The 12,195-nt window shown below is 37.3% G+C and overlaps 2 protein-coding genes across 2 annotated transcripts in view; one reads left to right on the plus strand and one right to left on the minus strand.

Moving 5' to 3' along the window:
• tmem175 (transmembrane protein 175) lies at positions 1-7,183 on the plus strand. The gene is made up of 10 exons (XM_067405955.1): positions 1-257; positions 467-505; positions 795-892; positions 1,001-1,052; positions 1,163-1,198; positions 1,314-1,397; positions 1,492-1,656; positions 2,536-2,617; positions 3,185-3,320; positions 3,526-7,183. Exons 1-10 carry the CDS (start codon positions 57-59, stop codon positions 4,193-4,195), a joined length of 1,563 nt encoding a protein of 520 aa, XP_067262056.1. The 5' UTR covers positions 1-56; the 3' UTR covers positions 4,196-7,183.
• Positions 7,181-12,195, minus strand: part of cds1 (CDP-diacylglycerol synthase (phosphatidate cytidylyltransferase) 1) — a 27,162-nt gene continuing 22,147 nt past the window's right edge. The window contains exons 8-13 of the mRNA XM_067405956.1: positions 11,913-12,000; positions 11,724-11,792; positions 11,468-11,620; positions 9,768-9,887; positions 9,549-9,652; positions 7,181-9,316 (exon numbers count right to left, since the gene is read on the minus strand). Coding sequence (XP_067262057.1) covers positions 9,181-9,316; positions 9,549-9,652; positions 9,768-9,887; positions 11,468-11,620; positions 11,724-11,792; positions 11,913-12,000 — 670 coding nt within the window. The 3' untranslated portion in view covers positions 7,181-9,180. The remainder of the gene's footprint in view (positions 9,317-9,548; positions 9,653-9,767; positions 9,888-11,467; positions 11,621-11,723; positions 11,793-11,912; positions 12,001-12,195) is intronic.

Consider the following 12,195-nt stretch of genomic DNA (forward strand, 5'->3'; position numbering starts at 1 on the left):
ACTACTGTGTGGCTTCATGCCTGCACCGTCCAGTGACACCACACACCGCCGCGGTCATGGCAGAAAATGATGAAAGCGAAATAATCGAGCACCACGACGACGAGGAGATGGAGAAGAGACGGACGCAGAGGAATCACTTCCATTCCTTTCTGGAGAGCGTCTCGTCGTCGGAGACGAACGGACACAGCAGCACGCAGTCCTCACACCGCCTGCTCGCCTACAGCGATGCGCTCATCTCCATCATCGCCACTGTAATGGTGAGGAAAAACTCACAGCGAGCCTTTAGACAAAAAGGGTGGGACTTGAATTTGCGGTCTCGAATGCACACTTAAACTGATAGATGACAGCTCGTTAATGACAAACCGCTGTCATTTTCTATAAATCACCTGTTCTCTGGGATACCTTTAAAATCCCTTGGTTTATGAAAACGCCCTGAACGTGTCATGATGAATTTCTGTGTTCACAGATACTGCCTGTTGCACATACAAAATTTCAGGACAATGAGGTAAAACTACATGTTATAATATATATATCCTTAAAGTGACAGTTAACCCCAAAATGAAAATGCAGTAATCATTCACAAACCCTCATGTTGATCTAAAACTTAAATGACTTTCTTTCTTTTGTGGAACATCAAAAAAGTATATTATCTTGTACAGAGAGGTATGAAAGTCATATAGGTTTAGATCAACAACATGAGGGCGTATAAATCATTTTAGGGTGAACCGTTCCTTTAAGACAAAATACAAATAAAAAATATGTTTATCTTCTAACTGATATGATCTTATATACAGGAACTGAAACAGAGTATTCAGGCTTTGCTCACCACCAAGGTTGCTGTCTACTTGATGACTTTTTTGATTGTCACTGTTGCTTGGGCTGCACATATCCGGTGAGAGCATTCAAGCGTGACAGAGTCTGTCTGTATAACTAAATAACTTCATATAACTGCTCCTTTTATTCATTTGCATAGAGATTTTATTGAAGTATTTGTCTTCAGGTTGTTTCAAGTCATTGTACGCATTGATGACAATCTTGCACTGCTTAACCTGGTGAGAACACCAACAGAAAATATTTACAAGAATACACAAGAATAATGAACGTAAAGTAGCTGAATATTAATTTTTAAAGTGTGTGATGACTTTTCAACATTCTATTTCAGGCATGTATGATGCTTATAACCTTTCTACCATACACAGTGAGTCATTCATGTTTGACAATTAGATTATACTTCTGTTTTTCCTCCTATGTTTTTAAGGGAAATAAAGTGACGTCTCAATTGGTTTTAATATGTATTCATTATCTTCTCGTAGTTCTCTCTCATGGCAACATTCCCTAATTATATTCTTGGCATCCTCCTCTTCTGTGCTTGTGTCATGGTGATCGGTTTAATTCAGGTGAGAATGTTTGCATGTGCTTGAACAACATAACCAGCTTAAGATGCTTTGAGATAACGCCGTCTCCATGATGTTTTTGTGTGTCTGTCCATAGTGCTTGATTGTCTTGTATGGATTCAGCCGTCCTTTTCTCCTCAGTGACCAGATCCAAATGTCTGAGAATCAGGCTTATTACAAGCAGCACATCCTCAAAGTCATCATGAAGGTTCCTATCATGTGCCTGTTTGCCAGCATTTTTTCAGTCATCTTCTTCCAATTGGTACGTGAACTTACCCTAAACAGTATATTAGTACAACCTAAGGCAGCAAGTCTTTAGAGATAACAACAAATACATTTTACTTATAATAAATAAATACATATATATATATTAATGTGTCTCTTATGCTCACCAAGCCTTCATTTATTTGATCAAAAATACAGAAAAACTAATCTATAACAAATTAATATTGTAAAATATTATTACAATTTAGAATAATGGTTTGTATTGTAATATACTTTAAAATGTAATTTATTTCTGTGATGCAAAGCTGAATTTTCATCAGCCATTACTCCAGTCTTCAGTGTCACATGATCATTCAGAAATCATTCTAATATGCTGATTTATCATCAGTGTTGAAAACATTTGTGCTGCTTAATATTTTTTTATAACGTGTGATAGATTAATTAAAAAGTTAAAGTTTTATTATTTAAAATATAAATCTTTTGTAACAATGTGAACTACCATTCAAATGGTTTGGGTCAGTAGTTTTTTTTTTCTTTCTTTCTTTTGAAGAAATTAATACTTTTATTCAGCAAGGATGTTAAATTAATAATAAAGTTTTAGTAAAGACTTGCATTGTTAGAAAATATTTCTATTTTGAATAAACTTTTTATTCATCATTGAATCCTGAAAAAAGTATCACAGGTTCCAAAAAAATATTAAGCAGCACAACTGTTTCCAACACTGATTTATTATATTAATATGATTTCTGAAGGATCATGTGACACTGAAGACTGGAGTAATGGCTACTAGAAGTTCAGCTTTGCATCAAAGAGATATATATATATATATATATATAATATAATATAAAATGTGTTACCTTCTTTTTTTTAAATAAGCCGTTTAATTATTTTTATTTATATATTTTTCCCTTGGTAGTCCTACATCATTTTGGCTATTGTCATATTCCTGCCCTACATCTCTGGGTGTTTAAAATGGATCTGGAATAAAGCCATCGGTGGTGAGAGCAAAAACACTTCACTCTCTTATACTAATATTGGATAATTGTTTTGCCATTGTTTTCATACATACTACTGTTCAAATGTTTGGGGGCGTTTTTTTTTTCCTTTTTTTTTAAAGAAGTAAAGGCTGCATTCATTCGAAAAATACAGTAAATACGGTAGTATTGTGAAATATTATTACAATTTAATATACTTTTAAGATGTAACTCTTGCCTGTGATGTTAAAGTAAAATTTTTAGCATCATTACTCCAGTCTTCAGTGTCACATGATCCTTCAGAAATCATTCTAATATGCTGATTTGCTGCTCAAAAAACATCATCAGTCTTAAAAACAGCTGTGCTACTTAATATTTATGTTTAATGTATTTTTTTCAGGATTCTTTGATGTACAGAAATTTGCAATAGAAATCCGTTGTAACTTTATACATTTCTACTGTCACTTTTGGTCAATATAACGCATTCTAAATAAAATGATTAATTTATTTTAAAAACATCTTTCTGATCCCAAACTTTTGAACGGTAATGTAATTGTAATCTGCATTATTTCCCTCTCTCAATAAACTCAGGTCAGGTGGAAGACAGTCCAGATTCAGTGCTCTTCTACACCTATCAGCTCAGTGAACCTTTGAGTAAAGAGCGAGTGGAGGCGTTCAGTGATGGGGTGTACGCAATCGTAGCTACGCTGCTCATCTTAGACATTTGGTTTGTATTTTACTATCCTTCAAAGGAAATATGTAGTCAGCAGCACTGATCTTGTCATTGCTCTATTGGACAGGCTCCTAGTTGTGTGACAGCATCAAATGAAGTTGCACTGTGCTGCTCTTTGGCACATGATTTTAAACATAAGCTTTATTAATGTCAAAAGTAGATCTGAGAGCTTAATAAAGTGTAAAGTCTTCTTCCACAGTGAAGACAACGTGCCTGATCCGTCTGTGGTGAAGAAGGAGTTTAACAACAGCCTTGTTACCGCGCTCCAGCAGTACGGCCCCGAGTACCTGGCTTACTTCGGTTCCTTCGCCACCGTTGGGCTGCTTTGGTTCGTTCATCACTCTCTCTTCCTGCACGTGATCAAGGCCAATCGCCTCATGGGCCTCTTCAACACGTTCTCCCTGGCCTTCGTGGGTGGCCTGCCGCTCGCCTACCAGCTCACGCACGAGTTTCCCAGAGGCTCCCGCAATGAGCTGGAGGCCGTGCAGATCAGCTGCGTCATAATCTTCTTCGCCGGTCTGTTCCAGCTAGCGATGTGGGTGGTGGCGCTTTTCACAGAGCGTGAGACGTTGCACCCGTACGTGCGCTACGGCGGTCGAGAGCACACCTTTATGCTAGCCAAGCTCTCGCTCTACCCCTGCGTGGCGCTCGGGACCTTCTTTCTCACCTGCATCCTGAGCCGCTTCAGCGCGCCCATCTTTCACATGATGGAGATAGGTGTACCGTTCGCTTTTCTTTTACTGAGGCTTCTGGTCCGTGTGGCGCTGGCGCTACTCAGATGGCTCTTCTGTTCTGCAAGGAATGATTTGGACAATGTTCCAGTAGTGGAGGAGGACTCACAGTTGCCTGTTGTTGATGTAGTTACTTAGCAGTGAACGGAGAAGAAAAAAACACCTCGATTAGGCTAGCTTTCCAGCGCCATTGTTTATAATTAACGCTGCAACTGACAGCTTTGGCTGAATAAGGCGTCCGTATGGGTCAGATCTCTCCAGTCATTTAGCATAATAGACAAAGGAAGTGATTGATGTAGTGTGATAAGCCATTGGTCTTCATCGTGATGAGTCTTCAATGTCGTAGGATGTGGAAGAGATTTTTTTTTTTTTTGTTTGTTTCTAATTACTGAAATTCACAGAGGTTTTTAAGCATCTTACAGTTTTTATTAACATGCTAAAACATTGTCTTTTTTTATGTTCATGTTAATGTGAATTGAATTACCTAGAGGTTTTCACTTAATTCAAACAGTAAGAACTACAAAAAGAACTACAGAGATTTTAAGACCAGGGTATGTTATGTTGGTTTTAGTTATTACAGTAGTTTGATTACTATCATTTTTTATTTATTTAGATTTTTGTACTGAGCTTCTTGCGATGTAAATATGATCACATATAAAGAGCTGTGGCCTGTTGCATGAAGCTAGTTGAACAAACTCTGAGTTTCAGAGTAGGTTTGGAGTTGACAAATCCAGATAAATCCAACCGGGGGCCTGTACCATGATGGTAGTGTGACAAACTCAGGGTTATAGGATTAGTTTCAAGTTGACAAACCCAAACCACTCCAATCCGGCTTTGTTGGTACCATGATGCTGATCGTCAACTTTCTCTGTCAACTCAGGCTTTGATCCTGAGTTTGTGGAGCGCGTGCACACGAATGCGTGACATCAGTGGTGAACAGCCAATCACATGCCTTGCAACAGAGAGAAACTCTGATTCACTTCTCGCGAGAGAGCCAGCGCGATTCAAAACTCTTTTGCTGAAGGTTAAGAGATTGAAAAAAATGAAGAATTTAAACGGATTTACAGAAAATACCAAGAAAGAGGACAAATAAAATAAATTATCTTGCTCTATCAGTGCAAGCGAAACTTGTTAAGTTAGTTTATATAGTTGCTTGGTAATATATAGTAATAGGTCACATGTAGTCATTTTTAAAGAGTTATCTATGGATTCTACAGCTTTTATGATCTGTAGGCCTATATATTAATATTAATTTAAACTAAATGCTTAATAATAAATTAAAATTGCTTGTTTGTAACGGATTAATAATAATCTAGATCATATAATAATTATATAAATAATATATTCATTTTAATTATCATTAAAGCCAGACAAGTTCATCTTTAAATATTTGTTTTTATATAGTGACCTTTAATTTGGAGGAAGAGAAACTGGGGGAGTGACTTTACTGCTTTGGATGTATCACTTTGCTCACATCTGACTGGTCCAATTTCGGCTTGAGATCTCTTATCCAGAACATAACCTGCCCCGGAGCAGGTTAGCTGTGGAGTCTAAGTTACTATGGTGATGAACACTGCTAAAAGCCAAGTCTTTCATGGTACCTAAAACCCAGGATTGGCGCAAACTAATCTGAAAAATGACCTGGCTAGCCAGCTAATCCGGCTTCATGGTACAGGCCCCTGGTTTAGATCAGGATCAACTGTTGCACAACGCTCGGTATAAACTTTCTCTGTCAACTCAGGTTTAATCCAGAGTATGCAAAGCACGTGCACTTAAAAGTGTGACACGTGCGGCAAACAGCCAATCACACGGAACATGGAGAACGTCAGTTTGATTCACTTCTCGCGAGAGAGCCGCGCAATTCGTGTCTCTTCCGAAGATTAAGAAATTATGAAAAATATGAAATTAAATGCATTTACAAAGCAGGAATAAATACTGCTGCAGTGAAAGTTTGAGAGGGCAGCTGAAAGAAAATATCTGATTATATCAATGCATGTGAATCAAACAAATAGACCGAATAGTTAATATAGTTTCACAAAGAGCTCAAAAGAATACATGTAAGCTTAATCTGTTTAAAAGCTTTATATATTATGCATGTATTATATTTATTTTAATTTAAAAGCAAAGTTTAATATTGTCAATTAATATAATAGGCCTAATTATATGAATATGTCACGAATTATCCATCATTTTAATTTATTTAATATAAATATGATTAATTAACAGCAAATGTTGAGCAATTTTGTCTCTAAAATGTTTTCACTATAAACTGAACATCAGATACGTGTCACTTTACTCACAGCTGATTGGTCCAGTTTGGGTTTGTGATTTCGAAGTCAGAATGTAGCGCAAGTTACCATAGCAATGAAACCCGCTAAAAACTGATCCACCTTCATGAGCCCGAAAAACCAGTTTGCTCAAATTAATCTTGAACTTACCTGGGTAGCAACTGAAACCGGCTTTGTGCAACAGGCCACTGGAGTTGGGAGGAGAGTAGATCTGCAGCCTGTAGGATTGTGGTGGTGTTGTTTTTTTTAGGTTTAATGGTGGCTTCCTAATCTGATGGAGCTGTGATTCAGGTCTCGGCTGCTTCTGGTGGCAGAAATCCTTCATATAGCTGCATAAACGTCCAAAACTCATGCATTAGGTTGAGTTGAATGCTGTCAGTGTTTTGTAATGCTCTAAATCTGTTCATTTCATGTGACAGTGAAACCAGTGATGCACCTTAGACAAAATAATGTTGCACTTTACAGGCTGATCTGGATGGAGCATGTAGACATCATGAAAATCAAGATGCCATTATAAAATGTTTTGATTGTTTTTTTGTTTGTGTTTGAGATTACTTTTTGTTTGTATTTTATATAAATGTTATTACCATACTGACTGCAAGATGTTACATGTAAAATGCACTTGTTGAACATATTATTAGCCATTTTCATTGTTGTTGATTCCCTTCAGTCTGCTTTGAGTTTTTTGGAATCAGCTGTCAGTTTAAATGTTACTGTTTAACAACAAACAAAGATATCATTTTGAGAATAAACTCTGAATTGCTGCTTGCAGACATACTTTTCTTTTGGTGGAAACTGAAATCATGTAATAAATGTGACCACAGTGAGAGTAGGTCAAAAGTGAAGTTTATTCACCAAGTGTAGCATTTCATTATTAATAATAACAACAACATATAACAATAATTCTCTTTTCCCAGTATTGCCCATAAATTGTTACTTTGTCTGGAAAATATCTACTTAAAATAAAACTTATTTATATTTTAAAAAAAATCTGAAAAAAAAGAGACATAAATAATGGTTCCCATTTTTTAAAACAATGAATAACACAAACCGTGATAAGTAATTTGAAACCCATTTTCTTCTAAACTTAACAGTATAAGCTTGCACAATATTATATATCGGGTAACATAATAACTTAAATTGTGCAGCAGCTCTCCAAAAAAAAAAAAAAAAATTCTAATACAATTGTGACATCCACAAAATAAGCTATAGTCACCTGGAGATGCATTCTCTTTTTGGTCTGATAGGATTCAAATTTCTACAAACACAAGGTTCTCACATGACTGCAAATTGTCTACAGGACAGCAGACGTGAAGGAAAGAAACATGTAAACCTATTGCAGACAGGAATGTATAAGGTAAGGGGTCATAATCACTTTTTTTTTGTTTTTTTTTTAGGTTTTACAATACACACAACTGGTCCAAAACTACTAAACCGAGTCCCCGATGTGCAGTTAGGGTCATGGGTTATTACAAAAAAAGTTAACTATTATTAATTTTGTTGTATTATTTAATTTTGTTCAAGGGTCTTCAATTACCATAAATACCTCATTTATTCAATTGGTTTATTAATCTGTTGCAGAATATTATTGCTATTATTGTAGCATTTGACAATGTTAATTGTTTGATATTTATTTAGTTTTGTTTTTTACAGCAAAATTTACAGTACTTTGGTACATTTCTGTTTGGTAAAGAATTCACCAAATTAACACGAAAATTCAGGATTTTAAAAAACAGGGAAGATATTGTAAAAACAAAATAAAAAAAATAAAGCATATAAACAATTTACGGTTTTCTGTAAATCTAAACACGTTTAAATTTTTTCAAATATTGGATATCTGCTCAAAGCACCAGTGCCTTTTGTTATTAAAACCTGAAAAGCTAAATTGAAAACAGTTCAAAGTGAATCTTTCGACTCGTGAAGATACAGTGCAACTTAAAAACGAATGGTTACATAGGGGAACAGCAAATCACCTTCTCTAAAAGGCTGTTTCTCCCTCAAAAACAACCGGCTCAAATTATTCTTCACCCATAGAGAAGTTTAGTCATGCTGTATTTAAGAAAATAAGACAAGTCGAGGTCTTCTTGCATATCATTTTCATAACTTACTATAATATAGAATATGTTAAGCCTTATATATTACTTCAATAAATGTTTAATCTCTCTCTATTTTAGATGTAGTATATCATATCTATGTACAATAATACATATGATGATATGTACACACTCAAGTGAGTTATTCTAGCGCTCACACAAACACACTCAGTAATGTGGAATGGAAAAAGTAGTAACAGCAGGACTTACGGACATGCTTTTCTAATGCTTTGAGTTCAGGACCCCTGTTATAAATTAAGCTCACATTTAAATGTTAACCATGAGAATTATGGCATATCGAAAACCTAAAGTCACCACTGTGAGTTATTGCATTCGCAAAGCAAATCATACGCTCGCGTATCAGGCCACAGTCACTATCAGAATCGGCACAATGATGTCACTTTGCTGAAGCGCCTTTCTTGTAGTGCTATACATTCACTTACCATGTGCTTGGATCTTTTGTTTTGCATGTTTGTTGATAGGAAGACCTCTGATGTTGATTTCCCAAACAGTGACTAGGAGAACAATATCGCCCTCTTGTGGTTATTTTCCTCCTGCATTTGTTAAGTCTCTAATGGGTTAAAAGTGAGAGTTTGGTTTGCAGCAGGCGTCACACTCTCATATTGTACGGGAGCTCCTGCGGTTGGTTGGGAGTGTGCTCGTGTGATCACAGTCATGGGTGAATGATTACAGAGTTCAACAGGACATGAACTGTTTTTGTCTGCTATGGTGGAGTTGTCCGTCATTGGGCTTCCTCCACAGCAGGGGGCAGCATGCCCCTTTCTCGCAAGTGATTGCGCAGCGTGTTGAAGATGCTGAGTTGCTGTTCTGGTTGCAGGACGAGCAACTGCTGTAAGACCTTACTGGGGTTCGGCCCCCTGGGGAAGAGAAAAACGATCATCAAAACAGTGTCAGACATGCTTCATTACAGGATTTTTTTTTTTTTTTTTTAATTGCCTGTGTCACTTAAACTGTGTTAATTCTGGATCCTGTATTTAATTCAATTATTTTATTGTCATACTTCCAGTTTAATTTGTTTTATGGATTTGTAAAGGTAATATTCTTTCAAAAGCATAAATTATAACCGAATAGGTCACCTGACTTCCTCACCTGATAAAACTTGCTATGTAAACATGAACGAACGTCGCCATCAGATACTGACAGTCAAAACGATCCATTATTCCACCATGACCAGGAATGGTGTCTGCAAAGTCCTACAAAATAAAAAAGCACAAGCTCACAGTGTAATAGTCACTCCAATTGGGTAAAGACTGTGTAAAGACAAAAATTCTAAGGTTTATGTGTGACTTTTGCTGGATGTGAACTAACTTTGATCTTGAAAGCTCGTTTGAAGCCACTGGCAAAGAATCCACCAAATGGTCCGATCAGAGAGGCGAAAGTAGAGAGTGCAATACTGTGGATCTGAAATGGGTAAAGGTTCACCGTTTTCTGAAGACACAAGAAGCAAGCAGATCGTCAGCAAATACAACATAATCATTTAATAACATTCATGTTTCCTTATCATTTCAAAGAATTCAGAAGTAAAAGAACCCCTCCCAATAATTATGATAGTTCACCCAAAAATGAACATTTTGTCATCATTTACTCACGATTGTTCCAAACCTGTTTGAGTTTCTTTCTTCAGTTGAACACAAAAGATGAAACACTATATTGCCAAAAGTACTGGGACACCCCTCAAAATCATTGAATTCAGGTGTTCCAATCACTTCCATGGCCACAGGTGTATAAAATCAAGCACAGAGGCATGCAGACTGCTTCTACAAACATTTGTGATAGAATGGGTCGCTCTCAGGAGCTCAATGAATTCAAGCGTGGTACCGTGATAGGTTGCCACCTGTGCAATAAATCCATTTGTGAAATTTCCTCACTACTAAATATTCCACAGTCAACTGTTAGTGGGATCATAAAGTGGAAGCAATTGGGAACAACAGCAACTCAACCACGAAGTGGAAGGCTACGTAAAATCACAGATCAGGAAGAAGTCGCCAACTTTCTCTCAATAGAGTCAATAGCTACAGACCTCCAAACTTCATGTGGCCTTCAGATTAGCTCCAGAACAGTGCATAGAGAGCTTCATGGAATGAGTTTCCATGGCCGAGCAGCTGCATCCAAACCTTACATCAAGTTCACTACGTCGGATGCAGTGGTGTAAAGCACGCCGCCACTGGACTCTAGAGCAGTGGAGACCGTTCTCTGGAGTGACGAATCGTTTTTCTGACAATCGCTTCTCTGTCTGGCAATCTGACAGACGAGTCTGGGTTTGGCGGTTGCCAGGAGAACGGTACTTGCCTGACTGCATTGTGCCAAGTGTAAAGTTTGGTGGATGGGGAATTATGGTGTGGGGTTGTTTTTCAGGGGTTGGGCTTGGCTCCTTAGTTCCATTGAAAGGAACTCTTAATGCTTCAGCATACCAAGACATTTTGGACAATTTCATGCTCTCAACTTTGTGGTAACAGTTTGGGGATGGCCCCTTCCTGTTCCAACAGAACTGCGCACCAGTGCACAAAGCAGGTCCATAAACACATAGATGAGTGAGTTTGGTGTGGAGGAACTTGAACTTGACTGGCCTGCACAGAGTCCTGACATCAACCCGATAGATAGAACACCTTTGGGATGATTTAGAGCGGAGAGTGTGAACCAGGCCTTCTCACAAAACATCAGTGCCTGACCTCACAAATGCGCTTCTAGAAGAATGGTCAAAAATTCCCATAAACGGTTCATGTGCACGTGAAGGCAGGCGTCCCAAAACTTTTGGCAATATAGTGTATTTTAAAGAATGTTTGTAACCAGACAATTGACAGCACCCATTGATTTCCACAGTATTTTTTTCCTACTATGGAAGTCACTGTCTGGTTACCCAGATTCTTTAAAATATCTTCTTTTGTGTTCAACAGAAGAAAGAAACCCATACAGATTTGGAACCGCTTGAGGGTTTTGGCTGAACTATCTCTTTAAGCAGAGCTTGATTAACAGTTATAGTATGAAGTTTTGCCCTGTCCAGCACTCACCCATCTAACTGCATTTTGCACCACTGCAGGAAGTGTGTATTCCTGCATCATGAACAGATGTGAGGGCTCACACTCTACTGCAAAGCGGTTTGTCTCGCTATTGTATTCCACTGGACAAACAAAGTACTGGTACTGGGACAGCAGGTACGCAAACTGGAAAAAGGGAAAGACGTCAAGGTTTTAGTTATCATATCATGAGAGTTATGTGTTGGTATGACAGTTGTTGGTGTTGTTTACAAGTTTAATGGTGACTTACAAAGAAACTGAAAAACACTGTTGCAAAGAATCCCCCAATGAAACCTTCCCAGGTCTTCTTTGGGGAGAGCTGATAGTGTGCAAAGAGGATTGAGATAAGATTATTCATATTGAAATCATGGAAAATGTACTTGTCATTTTAGAAAATTAAGCGACAAAAACATCTACCATGTAAATATCACAGGTTCACCTTAATCAGTGGCGTTCTTCCAAAAAAGAAACCAAACAGGTAGGCCATGATGTCATTACAGATCACAATAGAGATGGGAACAATAAACCTAGAGAATAAATTATAGTTTTATTTTGCAAACACATACTGTGGGAGAGAAGAAACTATGCAGTGAACAACAAAGTATAAAGAAACAAGGGAGAGAAGAAGGTTCACATTTATTTAATTTACTTTTATTTTTAGAGAACTATTGATAAAGTTAACTAAAAACATGAACAATTATGAACAGAAATGAGTTCTTCTA

The sequence above is a fragment of the Chanodichthys erythropterus genome, chromosome 13 (genome assembly GCF_024489055.1).
Source record: "Chanodichthys erythropterus isolate Z2021 chromosome 13, ASM2448905v1, whole genome shotgun sequence".
Taxonomy (NCBI): Eukaryota; Metazoa; Chordata; class Actinopteri; order Cypriniformes; family Xenocyprididae; genus Chanodichthys; species Chanodichthys erythropterus.

What these genes read in the sequence shown, in the direction of transcription:
- tmem175 (XM_067405955.1), top strand. Translation starts at nt 57, where the DNA reads ATGGCAGAAAATGATGAAAGCGAAATAATCGAGCACCACGACGACGAG. An exon ending in ATCTTGCACTGCTTAACCTG is followed by an intron (nt 1,053 to 1,162) that starts GTGAGAACACCA and finishes ATTCTATTTCAG; the next exon opens with GCATGTATGATGCTTATAAC. An exon ending in CAGTCATCTTCTTCCAATTG is followed by an intron (nt 1,657 to 2,535) that starts GTACGTGAACTT and finishes TTCCCTTGGTAG; the next exon opens with TCCTACATCATTTTGGCTAT.